Genomic DNA, 22,502 nt, shown 5'->3' with positions numbered 1-22,502 from the left:
ACTCATATATTAAATATCTCATCATGACTATGAAATTATATCATTCATATATCTATTTCATGAATCATCTATTTTCTATGTAATTAAAGAACACTCTCATTAATAGCTTTATTTTAACTAATTTTTATTCAGTAATTGCAAAGATATTTAAATTTATGCTTCAAGTTATGATTTTACTACATAGCTCATTGTGTGATAAATCATATTAATTATGTAAATAAATTTATATATCAAAAAAAAGGAGATATGATTAAGCTGATGATTTGAAATTTACTCATGAGATAATATTTATATTTTTTTTTTTGATGATTACTCTGATTTGCAGTCTTGTCATTTTAAAGTTGAATGAAAAAAAACTACTTTTTCTGACTTAGTTAGCTATTCAATTATATAGTTTTTATGAAACTAATTGATCATTTGCAGTATATCAATGAACTCAAAAATGAGCTCTGTTTCATTTATTGCATCAATTTGAAGTAAAGTTTGAATCAAGTTCATTATTCACAGCTATACTCAAGTATAAATATATATTGATTGAGCTTTATCATTCTCATCATTTAAATTAAAACTGATATTCTTTGCTTAGTTAATTTTTAAAATGTTATTATTCAATCTGCTTGAGAACTTCTTTTCTTCGATGAGATCTATATAATAAATTGTGTTAAATAAGCAGAAGTTATTGAGAAGTTTGAAAATCTTATAAATTTTCTACATACTATTTTTTCAACATATTTGATTTCAACACTTTATATGAAAGGTTTTTAAAATTTAATCATTCTCTGATATATTATCTTGGTGATAATAACTTTGTTTTGATATTCTTTTCAATAGTTGCAGTTTTTAATACTTATAATCTGTAAGATCTTTATTTGAAATATTTGACTTGATATTTCTAAAACTTGATATATATATATATATATATATATATATATAGTCAAAATTATAAATTACTTAGAATGTTAAGATATAATTTTATACTTAGTAGTTTTTAGTAAATATAACAATATTATTATAATAAATATCTCAGTTATTGTAAATATTGAAAACTACTTATAGCTGTTTAATTGTAAAATTCAAATTCATATAAAAAGTTATTTTTGAAAAATTCATAGATACAAGAAATTCAAATAAGAGATTATATAATATAAATAATTTTTGAGCTAAAACTTAAAAGCTAAACTATGTTTAATTTATGAAATATGTTCAAAAAATTAATTGAGATAAATGCTTTAAAATTCAGATATTTAAATTTATATTTTTTGAAGACTTAATAATCATTAAATGATAAAACTACAGAGTGCATACTATATAAAAATATTTTATAAAATATAAGAATCCAGATTTAACTGCATATATTGATAAATCTAAATCTCTACTAAGATGCAATATAGTATATATCATTAGAGATGATATAATACATAGTTTATATCATATATCAGAGTAAATTGATTTTACTAATACTTCTAACTAACTAATAAAAACTCTGTAGTTTTAGTTAATTAGTTAGTTAATAAAATTGTGTTTAAATTTTATTACTGTTTGAAACTATAATGCTACACTAATTAACTTAATTTTGATTAAGCTTAATTTAACATGCTCATTACTTTCATAAGTAATCAGTAATCAAGTGCAGAATATCTAGTAGAATTTTAATAAATATATTAATATAAAATGATAATCATTGTTTAAGAAATAAATAACTCTTATCATTTTACTTGAAGATTATATACTACTAGAAGAATGAATTACTACTTTACAATCTACTACTGTAACAAATATACTACTTAATACAGCTCAAGCGCTTTCTTATAACAAAAAGACAAATTCATTAAAGAAAAAAAAGAAGAAAAATAAAAATAAAAATTAAGAGAGTAGATAGAGACAGAGTTTTATAGAGATCTGAATGAAGAAGAATATTATGAGCTTAAAAGTTGAAACAGAAGAAAAATATTCTAAGTCTAGTGTGATTTTGATTATATAAAATGATAGTATTTAAATGTTGATCTATTATATCATTTTTTTTTTTTTTGAAGATTCATTTGATGAGTCATTCAGTAGATTAATTGTCAGAGATTAATATGAATTAAATGTGATTGTGTCTTGAAGAGTGAATGCTGATTCTCAAGTTAAGCAGTCATAATCTACTCTTTGAACTAGATATTTTCAACAGTGTCTATAAATGTGATAGTGAGTTATTCATTTAATTTCTCATTTCAATTCATTGTCTTTGTTGATAACATCAGATGATTGTCAATTGAGAATTTTCTATGATGAAAATGAGTCTTCAACAGCTGATTAAAGCAGATTAGCATAAAAGACATTATAAATTTCTGAAGATATGTTTAGTTGATAGTTATGTGATGATGTAGAACAGACTCTGTCTAGACTCTTTAGCAGCATAAAATCATTGAGTCAAAAAGAGTAATTACAACTGCTTAGCAATAGCATAGCAATCAACTTCACAATTACTCTGTAAATAATTACTTTGTAAATATGAGAATTATCTAGCAATTATACCAAGAAAAGAAACAACTGCACTAAAGAACAATTATATAAATAGAATTTTTCCTGAACTTATCTTTTAGAAATTATATTAATTTTTCATTGAGATAGTTAATCTATTTGATAATCAAGTATCTGATTCATCTGTGTTTAAATTAAAGCTGTGATAAATTATACCTGCTAAGTATCTTGATAATTGTACATTTACATAATGATAATTAAGTGTTCAAAAAAATTAATCTGCTTATATATTCTTAATATCTAGTTATATCTTATTTTTAACTTTATATCATATGAGTAAGCTTTTATATATATTTACTTGATTTTTATAATCTTATTGAGCATTTATTATAAAGACTTTAGCTTATTTATAAGCTCTTTTGGGCTTGTTTACAATGTTTTCTAATGATTGTATTGAGTTACAAATATTATCAAACTTTTTAAATAGTTTATTAACAAAATTGAAAGAGCTTTCAGATTAAATTTATGAAGTAAAAAAAATGAGCTTATTTCTATTATTATGAATTCATTGTTATTAATAGCAATCTCCATATATAAGAAACAATCATCTTATATATAGTTATAGAATTTTCAGAGAATATTTTTAATTATTTAAATTATTTATTTAGAAGTTTTATTTATTTCAAAGAAATAAATAATTAATAAATTAAGTTTTATAATCAGAAATTATGAAGAAAGAAAGTTTGTATATATAATAGAATCAGTCTTTGAAAAAAATATCAATAATTATTTTAATATTTATCTATTTATATGATTGAAAAATAACTTCTTTTTAAAGATAGTTTAAAACTATCATGATATTTTAATAAATATTATTTTTTGATAATGATACTATAAAGTCTATAGTAATATCTTATCAGATATTCTCAAAAATTAATAAAGATTATAGTATTTCTTTTTAATATTTATATTAGATGATAATAGAGCTATATTAATTACAAATTCAGATAAATTAATAAATATTTTTAAATACTTTAGATCAATAGAGATCTTGAGTAACAATTTTATATATGATTTAATAGTCTGAATATTACTACTTGAAGAGTTATGAATTTATTAAATTTTTATTATGAGAGATTCAAAATTGAGCACTTATTATTATTTATAAAAGTACAAATAATCTTTTTTATCAATAGAGTATATTGAAATATTAGTCTATATATAAAGTTCTAATAAAAATTTTTATTTCTTCTCATATACAGCTTGTATAGCAGTTTGAAATTATTTATCAACAACTAATATATGTTTTCAATGCTATTTCAGAGAAGGTTTATAAACTGCTTGAGAAGATATGATATATACAGTAAAAAATATAAACTGTTCTATTTAATATTGAATTCTTCTTTCTTATTAGTGTAAAATTGAGTAAATAATACTTTTAATTCTTTCATCTTTTATCTAAATTATTTGATGATATATTTTATTTTTAACAGAATAGTATATTTGCTAAAGTGTTTTGAATTTTAGAGTAATAGTAAATTATGAAGAAGAAATAACTTAAAAATTTTGATCAATATATTTAATACTCTGTAAGTTTTTATACTACTATAAAGTATTTTAAATTTTATAATCTATCATAATTTAAAATTTTTCAATACTTGTAAGCTCAAAGTTTTATTTTTTAAGATAATGAATAATTGCTAGAAGTTTCTTATTATAGATCTTATAATTGCATTTTGCAGATATCATCTTTTTGAATATAAAAATATATGATTATAAAACTTCATTATCATTATCCTGCATTAGTACTTCATCAACTACATACTCAGAAAAGTCAGTTTTATGACTTCTTTATCAATTAGAGTTAAAAAAAAGTTGGAATAAATATGAATATAAATATCTACTTTAGTTTTTTAAAGACTATATCTACTTTATTATTTCATTAGAATATGAAGTTTTTTTAAATTAAATCTATTATTAATCATATAATATCTGAGAAGTCCTTTATAAATTATTGATAAAAATTGATAAATTCTAGAAACCTTTAGACTTCTTTAATAAAATTAGAAGTTTTTATTTAAAAATGACAGCTATATTCTTGAGATTTATATATATACCTCTGTTAGCTTTAATAACAAAGTCAATATAGATAGTAAAATTTATTTAAATTTTATATTAATCTATATGAGCCTATAGTCTAGCTTCTCAGAGTTATATAAATATTTGATAAATATGTCTTTGATACTATATTTGAAACTGTTAGTAAAGATCAAAATATCATTCATATATACTGAGGTAGTTTTATTAAAAAGGTTTTATTATACTCAATTAATATACTTTTAAAATGTATTTAAAGTATTCATAAGATCGAAAAAAATTATAGTTTATTTAAATACTTCATATTATATTTAAAATATTATCAATCATTCATCTTCTTCTCTGATTTAAATTTTATTAAAGATAATTAATATATCAAATTTAATAAATTATTTAATTTTATCAATTTATTCAAATATTCTATTAATGAGAGAAAATAATTATTAATTTTTTTTAGTAATTTGATTAAATCTATAATAATCAATATAAAATTTTAAATTTTTTTCAGATTTCTTTATAAAAAAAATTAATATAACTATAAAAGAGTTATTAATTTATATGAATTTCTTATCAAGCAGATCATTAAGTATTTTTTGAAAAATCAGAAGTTTATCATAAAATATATTATATAATAAATCCTAGAGAAATTGCAGATTTTTATCATTCTCTTTTTTATCAATTGAATTTTAATTATAAAGTGATGATAAATATTAAACTGCATCTTTATTAAATATATTAATAAAGTTTTATATTAAATGAGAAGTTTATTTTATCACTTTTTTGAATCTTAAAACTCAAACTTTTCAAAAACTTTTTAAATATCAGTTATATTAGTAATAAAAAAATTGATATTTTTCTTTTTATATCTTTAATAAGTTAGAAAAAAATAGAAGTTTATAAATATCTATATAAACTCTATGATGTTATTAATATTATTCTTATAAATATAGTCTTTTTCAAAGAATATAAATTGATAATTTTAAATATTTATAAAAATATCAAGTTCAGTCAATAATAATGGTTTAAACATTAAAATATATTTAAGATTAAATAGTTTATATATATATATATATATATATATATATATATATATATTATATTCTTCTACTTTAATGTCTATCGTCATTATAAAGTAAAATTTAAGTTTTTTAAAATTATTAAATTTTTTAATATTTCAAAGCTTATAAAAAAAATATATTAAAGCTTATACTTTTCAAATAGTCAAAAATTTATCATAAAGTAATGAAGAAAATCAATGTCTATTATTATATAAATATTTATTAAGTTATTTATAATAGTAAATATAAAAATAACATTTGTTAATATCTTTAATTTAAATTTTTAATAAACTGAGAACTTCTTCAGCTCTTATCTATGATTTAGAATGAGAGCTTTTCTTTTCTTTGATTAATAGTACTGTTACTAAATGAGAGTTTTTCTGATATAACTTGACTTAAATAAGATTGCAAATATTAACTGAGAACTAGTACTTCAGTACACTAAATTGTAAAGTATTTAGACTAATTATATTAAATATAAATATTTTATACCATTCAGTCTATTGTATTCCTTTTAAAGATACTAGGATTTCTTGAATAATTAGTACTAATATTAAAGATTCAATTTATTAAATTAGATGTAGTTATTGTATTTGATAAAATAAATAAAATTGTAGTATATCTTTAAATAAGTTTATATTAAATATATAAGTTGATTTAATTATGAAAATCTTGAATAGTGTGAAATTGAGTAAGACAATTATTCAATTGATAAAAATTAACATAGTATTTGATATAAATTGTGAACTTTTGATAATTTATACTTCAGTTCAGTAATTCAAAATTCAGATTTCTGTCATGGCTCAACTAAAGTCAGGATGATAACAAGACAACAGCTTCAATTCATCTATCTAACTAGGCAGCTGCGACGAGAATATTAAACTGAGGATTAGAATGAAGAATGAACGAGCAGCCGAATATATAGAGGTGGTTGGGGATCAGATCGGATCAACATGAGCAACTGAATATGGTTGAGGTCGGAATGGATCAACCTTGAGAGCGTAGCGGGGAGGATCAACCTTAATTCATATACAAGCAGCTGCGCCGTAACATTTAGTATAGAAAAATCAAATTACTGAATATATAATATTTTAATAATAATTTAAGTTTTAGATTTTTTTTCATAATAAAATATATTATTAAAGATTAATTGATTTTTAAATATTTAAATTAAATTATTTAAATGTAATGAAATAATACTAAGACAAAATATTAATATGATATGATATAGAATTAGTTATAAAGAAAGTTGAATAAATAAATTTAACTAGTTTAGAAGTATTTAAGTATATATCAATAAATAAAAAAGTAATCTAAGAATCAAAGATATAAATAATTGTATTAAAAATTATATATGTATTTCAGTAACTATGATATATTGAAAATGAATTATAACTCTTTGAATAGTGAGTCAAATAGCTATTTATATAGAGTTTTCATCAGACTTTCTTTTTTCATTGAATGTGATGAGATGCCACTCAAACTGATTAAGAAGAGTAGAGATGCCTTTCTAAGCATTGTTAATGATGTAATTTTCATAACCTTCTGCAGCGATGATCTTATGCAATCATTTTGAATAAAAAATAGGGAAGTGTGAATATCATTACTATGATATTATAAGGTGTAGAAGGGCAGCGGTGCCAAGAAGGTACCTTGCCTAGATTCTGTGACCGTGACAAAAAGATCAACAATTTATATAAGTAGTCACTAAAACAAATATGTTATTTTATGAAGTTTCAAATACTATCTACTTTCAAGAACAAAATATTATCACTTTCAAAATATCTGAAAAAAGCTCTTATATCTAACACTTAAACAATATTATCTAATTATATCATGATGAATAATATATTATCAACTTAAGAATGCATATAGAAAATGAGCGGTCTTCTCTGAGTCTAAGTTTTAGTTTCGTAGTCATACTATCTTGACGTACTCAAAGCCACCAGAGCTAGTTCAAGAGCTAGTTCATGACATATCTCAAAAATCAAAAGAGCCCCTGCTTCCCTCTCTCAGTGCCCACAAGTCTGAGTTTTCTTGAGTTTTGAGGCTGTACCACTTCTGTTGAAGCGGAGTAATTATAGGCTCTCTGCCTGGGCTATGTAGTGTTTGAGGGGGTTTGGCCCTCGTCATCATCTTCATCCTCGCCGATGGAGCAACTTTTATATCCGCTATCTGTAAACAAGGCATCCTGGGTAAAGACGGGCATACCTCTTGCTCCTCCTCTCCTTATCGTCAGCTCCTGCCCGACGAGGGTGAGGCGCCATGATCAAGGCAGCCCACAGAGAGCTGGCAACAGAAAGAGAGACAGGAACGAAGAACTGAGTGCGAGGTGGTTTCATGGAACGGACCGGCCCAGCGGTTGCTGCGAGAGCTACTGGTGGGAGGAAGGACGAGAACGGTAGAAGACATGATTAAAGGAGACACAGAGAACATGATGGTCAAGGGCGGGCCCGAAACGGTATGGGTGAGCGTCAACAATGGCATCCTCCTCTGCAAGGGTGATCAAGCGGATGATTGCGAGTGAGGGACCACACAAGTTGTGGGCCACAAAAAGATTGGCTTGGGGTGTGCGTGGAGGCAAGGGGCGGTGGTTGTGGGAATTGTTATATGTAAGTATTGATATTTGCTCAATAAACTTTTGATTGCAATTCTAAATATGAATTAAACCAGTATCTATTCTTGTCCTCCAGATCTCATACGGTCACCAATAAGATTAAGATAATCGAAGATGTAAAAAGAGCTAAACTGAACTAGGCTCTCTCTTTACCCTTAGGTAAAGGACATAAGCATAAACAATAGCCAATATGGAAAAGGGGCTGAGGTTGCAAAAAAAAAAAAAGGCCCCAAAGGTTCCCAAAGTTGTGCTAATTGCAAATCTTTCATGAACCTGTCAGATAACGTAATCCACCACCGAACGGCGGATTCTCTCAGAAAATCATCAAATATTCAATGCATTCAACAACCAACACGCTTAAATATTGAAAATATCAATAAATTAAGACTGCGTGTGGTGGAGCACGCTGGTGAGACATAGCTTCAATCTGAGCTTCAACCTGCATATCAAGCTGCAGAACGTGCCATGATCTGCCTGTATAGATAGAATGGTATTCTGACCTAGATTAACATGTCTTTGTGTCTTTTTCTTCATCTTCCACTTATTCACTGCTTGTAGAATCTTGATTTCTTGAAGAAGAAGAAGATTTGTATTCATAGCCATTTGTGCAATCTTTTCAAAATGATGAAGATAAGATATTAAATTATTAAATAGATATTTTTTTTAACTTATACTTCTTTATAAGTGATAAATCTTATAATCAAATTGATAAATGATTTGAGATATTTAAAATACTAAAGATATTAAGTTTTTAGTATTAATTAAAAATAATAATAATAATATTAATACACATAGTTGAAAGATAATTTTTGAAAAAAAAATTTATTTTATTTTATAATTTAAATTTCGTTTTAATAATATTATTATAAATATTTTAATAAAAAACTTTTTATATATAGATAAAAAAAAATAAAAAATTATTTTTATTAATATAATTATTTTTTATAATTATTATTTTTTTAATTAATTTTTTATATTTATATTTTAATAACTTAAAATTATTAATATATAATAATTAAAAAAATAAAATATATAAATAAATATATAAAAATAAATAATTATATTATCTTTATAAAAATTATTAAATTTTATAGTTAAATAATTACTATAATTATTAAAATTAAATAACTATTTTATATTTATTAGATAATATTTAAAATATAATTTAAATATTATTTTTAATTAATATATATCTAGTATATTAATAATTTAATTATTATTATATTTATTTTTTAATTATAAAAAAAATTAATTTTTGATATTAAAATTCTTTATTAATTTTTTTTTTAAATTTATCACTAATAAAATAAAATATTATTATAATTTTATATATTTAATAACTATAATTTATTTATAATTTCTTTAAAATAATTATATATAATTTTATACTATTTTTAACTATAATAATAACTTTAAAGATTATATAAAATTTATTATAAAATTTATTTATTATATTAAAATATTAAATATTATTTTTATAAATTTTATATTTTTAAACATCTTTATATATATTATTTTTAATTATTATTTTATAATTTTTAAATTCTTTTACTTTATTTATTAATAAAATATACAGCAATTATATTATATATATTATTGAAAATAATATTGAATAAATCTAAATACTTAATTGATTCTAAGAATAATGATAGAATTAAAAATATATATTTAAAATAGATTTTATATTATTTTATATAGAAACTCTGATCAGATTAAATCTTTCTCATATTTGCATTCAGTAATTGCTTAATAAGAGTTTTCTCTTCAATCTTTGTTAATTTGTGATTATTTATATGTGTTTCTGAATGTGATTTGATGCCAGCAAATTGTTTACGCAGAGTAGTTTCAGAAATCTCATATATCTTTGCAGCTTTTATCTTGGATATATTTTTTTTGATTTATATGCAGCAATGACCAACTGCATGTGAGTTTCTTGAAATAAAGACATTTTGGGTAAAAACCATGAAGAAATGATGTGTTGATGATAGTTGAGTTGAATATTTGAAGATTTTCGGAGAGAATCCGCCATTCGGTAGTAAATTACTAGCTGGAATTGCTAAGCTAACAGCCGCCGTCATCATTGTTGGCCGTTTGAATTTTCTCCTGATTCAGAGCCTGTCATTCTGGGCTAAGGATTTTCTATTTTCTTTGCTTTGGGTGTTTCTATTGGCATTCGCGTATAAACAAGCAACTATTTGCCTGAACAGGCGGAGAAAGTGGTTGCAGGTGAATACAGGAACTGTCAATTTTTGAGCACTTTGACGTTGCAGGATAATCCAAAATAAAGAATAACTATTCATAGGGAGGTAAGTTGGGTAGGTGCCTGCGTTGGAAAAGAAATCTCATGTCAACTCATTGCATTTGCTTCCGCTAATTACCCTTTAGAGAGATTGACCCATTTATTCGTAACTATTGCACCTCCGAAAAAGCCGAGGAAATCGGGAACTTGTCAACATGTCAAAAACTATTTTGGTGGAGCATAGACACGGGATAGTTACTAATAAAAGGTTGTTTTATGAACGGCAAGGCACTGGACTGCCTGATGCTTCGTCATTGAGAACTGACAATTTCCCGAAATCCCAGCAAACTCCAATGACCCAGCTCGATGGGTGATATGCAATTTTTATTTTTATTTTTTATATTTTTTTTTTATTTTACAAATGTTTCCAGAATTAACTGATCAGCGTGAGGGTGCAATTTAGTGGCTCCTGAGTTACCTGAGTCCAGGTTCCAGGTCCCTGAGGGGGGAGAAACGACCCAACAACTTAATACCGGGACAGGCCCATCTTTGATTTGATAGACAGCACCGGACAGATCATATCAAGATCCTGAAAGGGGGAAGCCAATCGAGACCGCAATAGAAGGCCATTCAGGTATCCATAGAAACTCTGGAATTAGAATCAGGGGTTTTTTTTGTGGCACCCTTCTGGAACCCGTCTCCAGAATGCTGGTGGTCAAGGAAGTCCGTCCCCAAATGATTTGACAATTGCGCCTGGCTAGGGTCCTGCCAAGGCGCCCGAAGAAGTCTTCCATGGAAGTTTTTTTGCCGTACCCTGGCGACTCTTAAGCAAGCCGGTGTTTTTGACGTGCCAATAGGACGGTACATAATAATAATGCGGTTTCCAATCATCTACGACCCAGAGTTTGCTGACACGAGCACTGAGCACTGAGCAGTCGAAGGAACGGGAGGAAAGAAACTCAAAATTTGTAACAAAAGAGGAGAATAGATAACCGCGTCAGTTCCTCAAATAAGACGGGTGGTTGGAATATTTCCTTGTGTAGCCTTCAGTATCAATCGCTTTTTAGCCACAGCAGGGTAGATGCATCAATGCTGTTGATATTCTGAAGTTGGAAGGGAGGCTGAAGTTCACCCTTGAGGAAGAAAACTTGTAATAAACTAATCGGTCGGTGTCATTCCCTTTGGTTTGTCAGCAGCGGATATTTGTGGAGTAGAATACCGGGGATTAAATACAGCAGAAATACCGACAGGTTATGGGCACAATACAATCCAAGTACATCCACGGGATATAGTGTATGATAGATACAGTTCTGTAGGCAAACGCACTCTGTATAGTGAGTGTAATATTATTTACCGTAGGTACCGCCCAAACCAAGTTCCAAACCAGCCAACCGCTGTCTTCATCAGCCTCAACCCAGAACCTCATCCTCATCTTCGTCTGCTCCTCTCGCTCGCTCACCCTAACTTCCCCAACGCCTCACACATCTCCAGACTGGAGTTTCTCCTATCCCTCTTCTCTCTTCAATCTTAGTTGCTCCCTCGATTTTGCCTGTTGCTGGTCATCGTGGATTGCTTGCTCCCCAGTCCTCTCCTCTCACCCTGCTGCTAGCCATCCCTGAGCATATCCAGTGCTCGGTGTGGCCATTTGCTCTGTCTGTGCTGTGGTAGGGGGGTCGACTCTTCTGTTTACTATTCAAGATCTGTCACCTTTGCATCTGGTGCTTCCACCACTGCAACTGCTGGAGTCCCAAGTTCTCCACTCTATCTCATTAACCATATTCCAGCCAACCACCCTCTCTGCCTCCTGTCCCAGGACCCCCAATAATAGTGCTATAGTGGTGCAATCCGAGCTAGGTCGCTTTCTAGTTCCCACATCATTTCTCCCAACCACAACCACTACCGTTACCACAACCCTCCACTGCCTCCCCCGATCGACCATTCGCCAAATTTTGCTCCCTGTTAAACTACCACCCTTCTTCCTATCCATCCTCTTCCCATCCAGTTGACCACCATCTCTCTATTCTTTGTGGTCTCGTTAATCCACCATGGCGGCCGATTTGAGCGGCGAGCAAATGCAGGCGAAGATCACGGCTGCCCGTCGTGAGGCAGAGGGTCTAAAGGATCGCATCAAGCGCAGGAAAGATGAGCTTGCGGATACGTCTCGTAAGGACTGCTGTCTCTTTTACTCTTCACCCCATCTCCACATATGTTATCACATATCATGGCATCTATGAACTCCTCTGAATCTCTCTTTACACAAATCTCGTTCCATTGAACTCATCCAAGCCATAAGGTTTCTCACTCGTTGGGGCTTTCTCGCATATGTCCACCAGTCATTGGCTCTATCCCCATCCCGAGATTAAACCCGGGTCATTGATTAATTATTACTGACATAACATACCTTCCTCACAGTTCGTCAAGTCGCACAGAACAATACGGATCCCCTCCCACGAATTGGAATGAGACCGCGACGGAACTTAAAGGGCCACTTGGCCAAGATCTATGCGATGCACTGGTCGACAGACCGCCGCCATCTGGTTTCTGCCTCTCAAGACGGGAAACTAATCATCTGGGATGCATACACAACAAACAAAGTGCACGCCATCCCCCTAAGATCGTCATGGGTGATGACTTGCGCCTATGCCCCGAGCGGTAACTATGTCGCCTGTGGTGGTCTGGACAACATATGTTCCATCTATAATCTTTCCTCTCGAGAAGGTCCAACCCGTGTCGCACGAGAATTATCCGGCCACACCGGCTACCTGTCATGTTGTCGTTTCGTAAATGACCGTCGAATCATCACTTCTTCCGGCGACATGACCTGTATGCTATGGGATATCGAATCGGGGACAAAAGTCACTGAATTCGCCGATCATCTGGGTGATGTTATGAGCATCAGCATAAACCCGACAAACAATAACGTTTTCGTCTCCGGCGCATGTGATGCCTTTGCTAAACTCTGGGATATCCGCGCTGGGAAATCAGTACAAACATTCTCCGGTCATGAATCGGATATCAATGCCATCCAGTTCTTCCCTGATGGCAATGCTTTTGGTACCGGATCGGACGACACCACCTGCCGTCTATTCGATATCCGCGCGGATAGAGAACTTAATACATACCAGGTAATATTAGCTCAAACGCTACATGACTTAAATTGTCAACGTTAAAGTTCGTTGGATGACTGACGTAATCTTTTATGTTATACGCAGAGTGATCAAGTACTTTGCGGTATTACCTCCGTTGCGTTCTCAGTCTCTGGTCGACTTCTGTTTGCTGGCTACGATGATTATGAGTGCAAAGTAAGTCAACCTATTCATTTGCAATCCTTTTTGTGCGAACCAAACTAAATAATACGTAATCTTTTCAAGGTCTGGGACGTTCTAAGAGGAGAGAAGGTCGGTTCACTGAGTGGCCATGAAAATCGTGTCAGCTGCCTGGGCGTCAGCAACGATGGAATCAGCTTGTGCACAGGATCTTGGGATTCTCTGGTGAGCGTTCAATGATTCGTTCAATTCTACAGTGAAGTTCCCATAGCTGATACATGGTCTTTTTCCAATCTTCAGCTCAAGGTCTGGGCATGGTAGACTCAGTTTGGGCCAAATTATCGATTGTTGATGGTGGAACTGAACGAACAACCCACACCACCCGCCTTCAAATTTGCAGTTCTCATACCACACGCACACCCTCCCTTCCGTCGACAAGGGAATTTTTTTCGCCTACAACATTCAGATTCCGTATATCCCTTTTTCTCCCACACAAACACCATGATATCCTCGAGGAACTGTGCCATCTACAAGACAGGCATATATAATTGCAAGCATGCTTCTCAAAAAAATTTAATTACAGAGGGACGGGCTCGAGCTTCTCGTCTCTTTCTCACAACAGCCTTCTTACACTCGTAAGGCGACACAGACAAACATCAAATCTATGATGACATGAAGAAAACAAACCTTGTTCCTTAATCCTCGCAATCCCTGCACACCTCTCTGACACTATAATCCCCTTCTTTTGTCCCTTATTTATCTTAATTTCAGGAACTAGAAGGAGATGGAAAGAGAGGAGTCAAGATCCTACCTTTTATTTACTGCTCACAAAAGCTAACGAAACGAAAAGAAAGACACATAGAGGAACAAAAAATTGAGGCTCTTGAGCTGCGAGATATCATTTGGATAACATCTTTTTGATGGGATTTTCCTTCATTTCTTGTTATTCACTTCAGTATATCCAAGAACTTAATTTTGCTTGCCGCATTTTCAGCCTTTGTTGATGTTTTCTGTCTTTTCAAATAGCTCTCTGTTCTCCCCCTTACTGATTACCTACACATACACCGTTTTACTTTTATTTATGGTGCCGGTTTCCTTATTTTCCTCCCGTTAATTTTATATACCTCGGGCTTGGAAAGGATTGTGAGGCTTTATTGTTTTCCTTATTGTCTTTTGCTCCGTTGCCTCCTGTTTTCTTTATTGGTTTTTTTAACCTCCATTATCAGGCTATAAGTTTCCTCATTTTTCTTCCCTTAACCTCATCCTACTTTCTTTGCTGCCGGGTTTCTCTCTCTCTTTCTCTCTCAAAATTCTTTTTGGGGATTTCTTCTTCGTTTCTTCCTTGTTTGATTCCTACATTCCGAATTGCCTAGGTGTGTACTGCCTTTTTCCCCTTTTCCTTCTTTCTTCTATAGCCATTGATCCTCATGTACTCCTGATATTTCCTCCTAGGTCCTGTTCTTAACCCCACGTTCTATTTTCCATTATGTTTTCCTTATCTCCACCTATCATTTTATATCTCACGTTTCTTGTATTTTCTTTTTTCATGGTGCTCTTTTTGTTCTATTTTATAATGGCCTGCAAGTGCAAACCCCACGGATTCTAAGTACCGGACCAATTGAATGCATTTTTTGTATGGGGTTTCTTACCATTTCGTTATATATGTATGATCGCACACAACAGAAAATTTGAGAGGGGACCAGAGTGGTTTCATTTCGTTTGATGGTATGTTTTGGGTATGGCAATGCCACTGAGAAAGGATTGGTGGGAAAGCGTTGATGTATGTCAATCTTGTTTTGATTTTAATTTTGTCTTCAACAATTTTTCCAAGGTTAATTCCTTCACGTATATGTTAGGTTTATCATCACAAATAGGCTAATATTTCAGAGTTGTCGGAGCCGTCAAGCGTCCAGATTATTGTTGAAATATTACCTCTGTATCACCGATTCATTCCTCGCTTCCGACAACTGGCTAGGCAAACGGGAATTACCCGAGGGCAACACTCTTGCAGGGCCTTCCGCCCGTTGATACAAATGCATCAATCGTGTCATTTTCAATCTTCCCATTTCATCGTGGTAATCTACTACATATAACCAAGCTCTAATCTGTAATTATATCCTCATTTCCTCCTGTGGATAGTTTCTTATATACCTAGCGTCGTGGCGTAATATTATGGGACGTCGGAATCCAACAAATACAAATACCAAAATCGGCGATCTCGATGTTGGACCTGAAAGTTGCTATCATGTGCAAGCTCCGGGATGTCTAGCTGAAATCTAAATTTCTCTTGTCCTTCCGCAGAATCGCAATCCTGTTATAACAAAATATACATACACATATATATATACATACAAACGCCAATGTTGATCTATCCATGTATTGCTATTTCTATGGGATATGTTTATATGGCGAAAGAGGTACCGTTTGAGCAGTGGAGCGAATAAGATATAGTAAGTGTTCAACCTCTTTCTGCTGTTTTGTTTTCACAATCCATGCCTCCCCTCACAGATCTGTCCTCTCCACAAAATTAACAGGTGCTATAGGTGTCCCTGTAGATAAACACGCCTTGATATTTTCAAAGCATTCCCTCTCAGACAGGCTGAATGCGCCATCCGTCAGACCTCCCATATGAGGTTGTAATATCACTTTATCGCTGGTGATGTAATAGGGACTATCAAAATTCAAAAGGGGGGTGTAAGTCAAGTCTTTCTCCTTTCGCATTTATTAAAATCAGAAAACAAAAAAAAGACATACTTTATCTCCGGCTCGTTGGGAAACACATCTAGACCCGCCATCTTCACCTTACCCAATTCCAGCGCCTCGATAAGCGCATCTTCGTCGACTATCTTTCCACGGGCAGTGTTCACGAAATAGGCGCCGTCTTTCATCTTGGCAAACTCATTGCAACCAATCAGGCCTCTGGTGGCGGCGTTTAGGGGGCTGTTTATAGACACGATATCGGAGGTAGACAGGAGCTCATCGAGCGTGGAGCAGTAGGTGGCTGAGTATTGAGCTTCGACGTCGGCTGGGAGCCGGGTGCGGTTGTAGTATTTGATTTTCATGTTGAAGATGAGGGCTTTGCGGGCGAGGTGCTGGTGACGTCTGCTATTAGCGGTTTTATTCATGTCATTGTATCCTATCTAATGTCCAGGTATTTATGACAGAACTTGACCAATATCTAGCCCCATTTTTCGTGCCCAAGTTGAGCTTCCGTTGCAATATAGTGACCAAGCGTACATACGTCTAATACCCACGAAATGAAAAAATAACTCATGGCCATAGAGCCATTGAGCAAGGGAAGGGCACACAATCTGAACAGAGGAATCCGAATCCAAAAACACGCCCAAAGAGGCCGTCTTACATACCTTCCCGATATTCCCCATGCCCACAATCCCCAAAGTCATCCCTCTCGGATCCCTCGTTGGCACAAGCCCGTTTCTCCAATTCCCCCCTCTAGCTGACTTTTCTGCCACTGTCGTGTTTTTTAGGAGAGCCAATATCAAAAACATGCTCATATCTGCAGTAGCCTCCGACACGGCATTTCGTGAATTGCAGAACCAGATCTTGTTGCGCGTCATCCAATCGACGTCGAACTCGTTGTAGCCTGCAGAGCAAGAGGCTATGACCTTGCAATGCGGGACAAGGGCGCCAAAGAGGGCCTCATCGAATGGCTCAAAGGGCAATGTTCCCATGCGCACCATCACGGCGTCAAAGGGGCCGTGGCGCTTGACGAGATCCGCGATTTCTGGGATAGCACCAGCTCGACTAGGGGAGGTGAGGACCTGAGGTAGGGGTGTTAATTATGGATTTGTTATTGTGGTTGGAGATTTTGAAGGGGAGGGGAGGGGAGGGGAGGGGAGGGGGTTACGCAGAGCTCATATTTTGATTTGAAATCAGCGAGATATTCCTCGTCCGTGTACGCGGGAGAGCTGAGCGCAAGAACTCTTGGCTTTGCTCCTCGTGCAGATGATGACATATTCGATACGGATCGGCTTGGTTGCTGGATCTGCTTTGTATCTTAATTCCGGAAGATCTCTGCCGATGGAAGAGTTGTCGACCCGCCCCGAAATTGCGTGTGTGTATATATTCGGGAAACTTTTGAAGATACTTAGTTCATTCTAGGATTCCAATCCGTCTGTTGGATCATTAGTTAATAAACTGGATAACCCCGAGTGGATAGCATGATTCCGCAAGAGGGTTCGAACCAGTCAAATCTCCGATGCAATGTTAAACACAACAGGAGCCGAATTCACGGCCGAAATCGATCCTGTAAGTCCGAATTTACTCGATCCTTGTGGGGACCGGGGAAAGGCTTGGTGCCGATCCAACATACGTTTAGGCTTTCCATTCAGGAATGGTATTTATTCTACATTAAACCTTGTGGAAGAAGGATGATACGCTGTATACAACTAGGTTACACTCACCGATCCTTCAAATATCCACAATACATCTACAAGTTACAATCTCACAAGTTTCTCATACAGCTATCCCGTTCGAAATAAGAGCAGACAAATCAAAAGTCAAATGAACGCAATCAACAAACCAATCATTCAGTATGTCTGCAATCATTGCCACAGAAGAAGCGGATCGACCTCCTCAACAAGCAGTCAAATTCTGGCAAACCCGCTCATCATTCTCTCCATGATGATCACCACCCTTGAAAGCGACGAGGAAGAGCAGAATCATGTGGCCGTTGCCTTTCTCATCTTTGCAAAGTTGGGGTTCGCCGAATGGTGAATATGAATGATATCATCGTTTTATCGGTTTATTTTTATTTTCTCTACAATTTATTTTCTCTACAAGCTCTGCAATGTAGATACAGAACCGTGATGCCGTTTCGAACTCCGAGAGCTATAATTTTCCTACAGGGCGTGCCATTCCATATACTAGAAACAAAGGGTGAAGAGGATCTGTCGACTCCGGTCACATCAACTGCGAGATAAATTGGCATATGTCCCCTCCACAATGCTTCTAAACCTGCCAATCAGAAGTTCTATATATACAGATTCCATCAACCAGGAAGGTTTCTGGGTCATCTTAACTTCGCTTCCACCCCGTTTCCCTCGTGCCGTGACTGCAGAAACCATCTCCGCCGATAGACCTATCTGAAACAGAGAAGGACACGCGCTCACATTGCGGCTTTCCTCCCACATAATAATAGATCCGTTACGCCAAGCACTTCGGATGTATCACTGTCGCGGATCTTATACCGGTGAACCGCGATGGAGATCCTCTCACGGCAATTGAGCATAAAGCAAACACGGGCGGAATTCATTCTCCATCCCTTAATTCACAGGGCATGACCGAACCTTAATGCGGCTTGCCACATGCATTCGCCCTATAGCAGAGCCTGCTCGACCTTTGGCAGAGGGCTTGAGATGTTGAACCAAGACAGGTCTGCCAACTTGGGAATTTCCTTGAGCTGCCTCGTTATTTTTTTATTATATATATATATATATATATATATATATATTATATTTTTTTCCTTTCTTTTCTTTTTCCATGTTGTGGAGTGCAGCCTGAAACAACCGAGTGATTGCTTGGTACCCCTGTCCCAGCGTGTTCCATATTTGTTCGAGAACATCCCTCACTCTACACCTGAAGGTGAACCTTGTTCACGGACACCTGAAAGTAACTTCACTGGAGTAATTTCACATTGAATTGACTATGGTTCACAGATCCCCGCATGTTTTATGATCACCTGGCGGCATACCAGGGCTTTGGAGGGATCGTTCCAGCAAAAGACGAGGGTGAGAATATTGCTCGTGCTTTAGGGCTGAAGAAAAAGTAACCTTTTTCTCCAGTATCACGAGTTAGTGTGTTCCACCATATCCTCACTAATCTACCAGAAGTCCTTTCCATCGCTGTTGGCCTGTTGCCACCTATGGTTTGTGAAAAGCGAGTTTGCACCACAACAATTCCAGAAGAAGCGTCGAATAGGATATGTCCACATCTGCAGACTCATCACAGTCGGCTCGTCTATCGTTGAGGCAGCAGCCCTTTTCATTGCATTGGAACGGTCTTGTCAAGCTCAGCTGTTGGTTGAACACGCCCACTGCCCATACACCGGGACTCCAGAAGAAGTATGTTGGGGATGGAGGAGCTGCGTATACCAAGAGAACGTCAGAATGCCCAGCAGCGATGTACATGCAATTGGTCCCAGAATATGAGTTGATTTTCAAGGAGACGAAAGGCGAGTTTACTCAATGAAAATTAATATTGAAAGTGGGATTAGCGAGGTGATCCTTATCATGGAGGGGAAATTGTGTTACAATGATATGAGAACATTCATACTCTCGTACTTGTTTGCTGTACATTTTCTTTATTTTTTCAATGTCGGGTACGTGTGACAAGGTGGCAGCATGGAGGTCATTTAAATGAAGGGTCTACACTTTAGGGTAAAGCAATGCTATTTCGGCATACCCTCACATCCGTATGTGATCTCCCTGTCTCTGGAATAGTTGCTGTGTTTAATGGCAGCAGCAGTTTGCTATGATTTCTTGCTCGCCATGAAGCTCTTTATGCAAGATTAACTTGTTACCCACTACTTCGGCTGAGAAAACACAACGGCGGGCATTGCACAGCGGTCGTCACCTGGAAAACTGGGGGATACTACCGGGTGGTTTGGGATCTGTCGCGTCGTAGAGAGGTATACTTGTGAAATATACATACCCAAAGAAATATGTCAATGAACAAACACCACTGATCTCATTGGTATGATTCCCAAAAATGAAAGCCGTAAAAACCGCTGACATCTTTTGAGATTGCAGGTTAGTTATGTTGCTCCAAGCTCATTATTTTAATTTTCTCATTCACGAGGAGGGAAAATTGTCTGCCAGTAGTTGACATATCCAACTATCGGTATTTGACATACCATTGAACATATGCAGCGGGATATTGATTCGCATTTTTTCTTCCACAATTCGGTCCCGCCCGTTCTTGTCCGGAGAAGAAAGACACAGTTCTCTGGCTTTTACCCAACCTACGGGCACGATAGGAGTTTAGTGTGCCAAAAAAAAAAAAAAAAAAAAAAAAAAAAAAAAAAAAGGAAAGGAAAGAAAAAAAGAAAAAAGTAAAAAGACCTGGATTATTTGACCAAGGTGCCACGTGGAAGAAGCCAGTCCACCTAGATTTAGCGGGATCTTCAAAACAATCCAGTCGGATGAAATATTGTGCTGATTACATTTTTTGGCTTTTCATGAGAGACTAGTTCCAGGTCCCCGATCTCACAGGGATAGCCAAGATGATTTTACTCCCTCATTCTTGTTGGTGCCCACGTCAACATGTAATTTGCCCAATATTAATATATCTCAGCCTGCTATGATATGGGAAGGAGGGTTTTGCGTGTGGTGGCACCGAATATACTCCCACATGTTGCAGTTAAAGACGAAACATAGACCGTATGAAGGGGAGAATCTTCTGTACCCCCGGGCGATTGGTAACCCCAATAACACTGGAGAGATCAACTCTATTGCATGATACACTGACGAGTTGGTTGGCACAGTTCGGGGGAACCAGGACTCAAAAGCATCAATTTCACGCAAAGTGAATTTTGGAAGGGCCTTTGCAGGCTCAGTGTCCTTCGGGATAATGGATGAAAACGCGGGCCACGAATCGCAGAAATGATGATTGATGTCAATTTTCTCAATCTGATTTTGTTGGCACGGCCTGAGCAGTAAGGTCGGATATGAAGTCGATCGACCACAGGAGATCATTGCCCTAGTCTCGTCCATTGGTATAGTTGGCTTCCTTGGCAGGAATCAGCCCCTTTTCTATTTCAGCCATTCCGAGTCCCCAGTCATGTCTTACCATGGAACTTCGGAGCCTGGAGGAGACAACCCGAAAAGGCGGACACATGGCATCCAAACCTAGTTCAACGTCAAAAACCATGTTCATCCGTCACTGGTGTTTCAACAATGGGGTCAAAATAGCAATCAACTTCAAACTGGCAGAGTTGCAGGCATCTGGATTGTGCAGTCCCCCGGGCAGCAGATGATGGTTGCGTAGGCCTGCTGTTACCATTAGCTATTTTTGAGTCAACTCTTTGAGGATTGTACAGAATAGCACATGTGGAGTTCCGAAAGTCAGAAGTCGAAATCGAAGTTGAAGGCGTAGATGGATGTTCTCCGTAACCCGTACGGATAGTTTTTTTTTTTTTTGAAATAAATTCTTTTGCTGAGGGAAACGAAAGGTTGTCACGAGACCGGCTGATTCATCCGTCAACACCCAAAGACGTCTCATCTCATCTAATTACTGCGAATACCAATCAAAAAATTCCCCACTCAACGGTGATTTTGTGGGATTGCTCAATTTAGCTGTGGAGTTTTCTTTATTAACGGCCCAACTTGTTCAATGACTGTGGATTGGTTTAATGACTTCTCGCTAGATTCCTCATCCACGCAGTCAATTGTATACCGCCGCAGGTCGGTTTGTTCTTGGTGACAGCCAGCTGGTCCAGGCCACTCATCATCTGTCGCAATTCGATTTCATAGTGTCTGGTCTAAAAGCTGTGATCTGCGCCGTTCATCCTGCTAGTTTAACAAAAAATATAAAAGGATCACCATATCTGAGTGGGCTACACATCGATGGGTCCATAATAACACTACTCACTTAGCCAATCCACATGTCCCACATGCGCCGGCTTTCACGATTGTCCTTTGCTTAAGGCTCAAGGCTGAAACAGGATCTGCGCCTCACGCCGCACAACAGTCTCTTTGCGTTTTGGGAAAATTGGTTACACCGCCGTTCCCTGTCCCTGTCCC

At 34.5% G+C, this 22,502-nt stretch overlaps 4 protein-coding genes across 4 annotated transcripts; 2 read left to right on the top strand and 2 right to left on the bottom strand.

Moving 5' to 3' along the window:
- Nucleotides 1-6,556: 6,556 nt before the first annotated feature.
- Nucleotides 6,557-8,105, bottom strand: PAAG_11500 (hypothetical protein; the record flags this gene model as incomplete). Its single annotated transcript, XM_015847140.1, has 3 exons — nt 6,557-6,637; nt 7,830-7,843; nt 7,970-8,105. The coding sequence occupies 3 exons, from the start codon at nt 8,103-8,105 to the stop codon at nt 6,557-6,559; spliced, it is 231 nt and encodes a 76-aa protein (XP_015703272.1).
- Nucleotides 8,106-12,519: 4,414 nt separating this feature from the next.
- On the top strand, nt 12,520-13,980 carry PAAG_02472 (guanine nucleotide-binding protein subunit beta; the record flags this gene model as incomplete). Its single annotated transcript, XM_015844652.1, has 4 exons — nt 12,520-12,637; nt 12,887-13,599; nt 13,687-13,776; nt 13,846-13,980. 4 exons carry the CDS (start codon nt 12,520-12,522, stop codon nt 13,978-13,980), a joined length of 1,056 nt encoding a protein of 351 aa, XP_015701700.1.
- Nucleotides 13,981-16,242: 2,262 nt separating this feature from the next.
- Nucleotides 16,243-17,716, bottom strand: PAAG_02470 (glycerate-and formate-dehydrogenase; the record flags this gene model as incomplete). The annotated part of the gene is made up of 4 exons (XM_015844651.1): nt 16,243-16,411; nt 16,495-16,832; nt 17,106-17,522; nt 17,609-17,716. 4 exons carry the CDS (start codon nt 17,714-17,716, stop codon nt 16,243-16,245), a joined length of 1,032 nt encoding a protein of 343 aa, XP_015701699.1.
- A 1,710-nt stretch (nt 17,717-19,426) lies between these two features.
- Nucleotides 19,427-19,910, top strand: PAAG_11499 (hypothetical protein; the record flags this gene model as incomplete). The annotated part of the gene is made up of 2 exons (XM_015847139.1): nt 19,427-19,527; nt 19,640-19,910. The coding sequence occupies 2 exons, from the start codon at nt 19,427-19,429 to the stop codon at nt 19,908-19,910; spliced, it is 372 nt and encodes a 123-aa protein (XP_015703271.1).
- Nucleotides 19,911-22,502: the final 2,592 nt, after the last annotated feature.

The sequence above is a fragment of the Paracoccidioides lutzii genome (genome assembly GCF_000150705.2).
Source record: "Paracoccidioides lutzii Pb01 unplaced genomic scaffold supercont2.5, whole genome shotgun sequence".
NCBI classification, from domain to species: Eukaryota; Fungi; Ascomycota; class Eurotiomycetes; order Onygenales; family Ajellomycetaceae; genus Paracoccidioides; species Paracoccidioides lutzii.
This window is presented reverse-complemented; position numbering and strand designations above follow the sequence as displayed.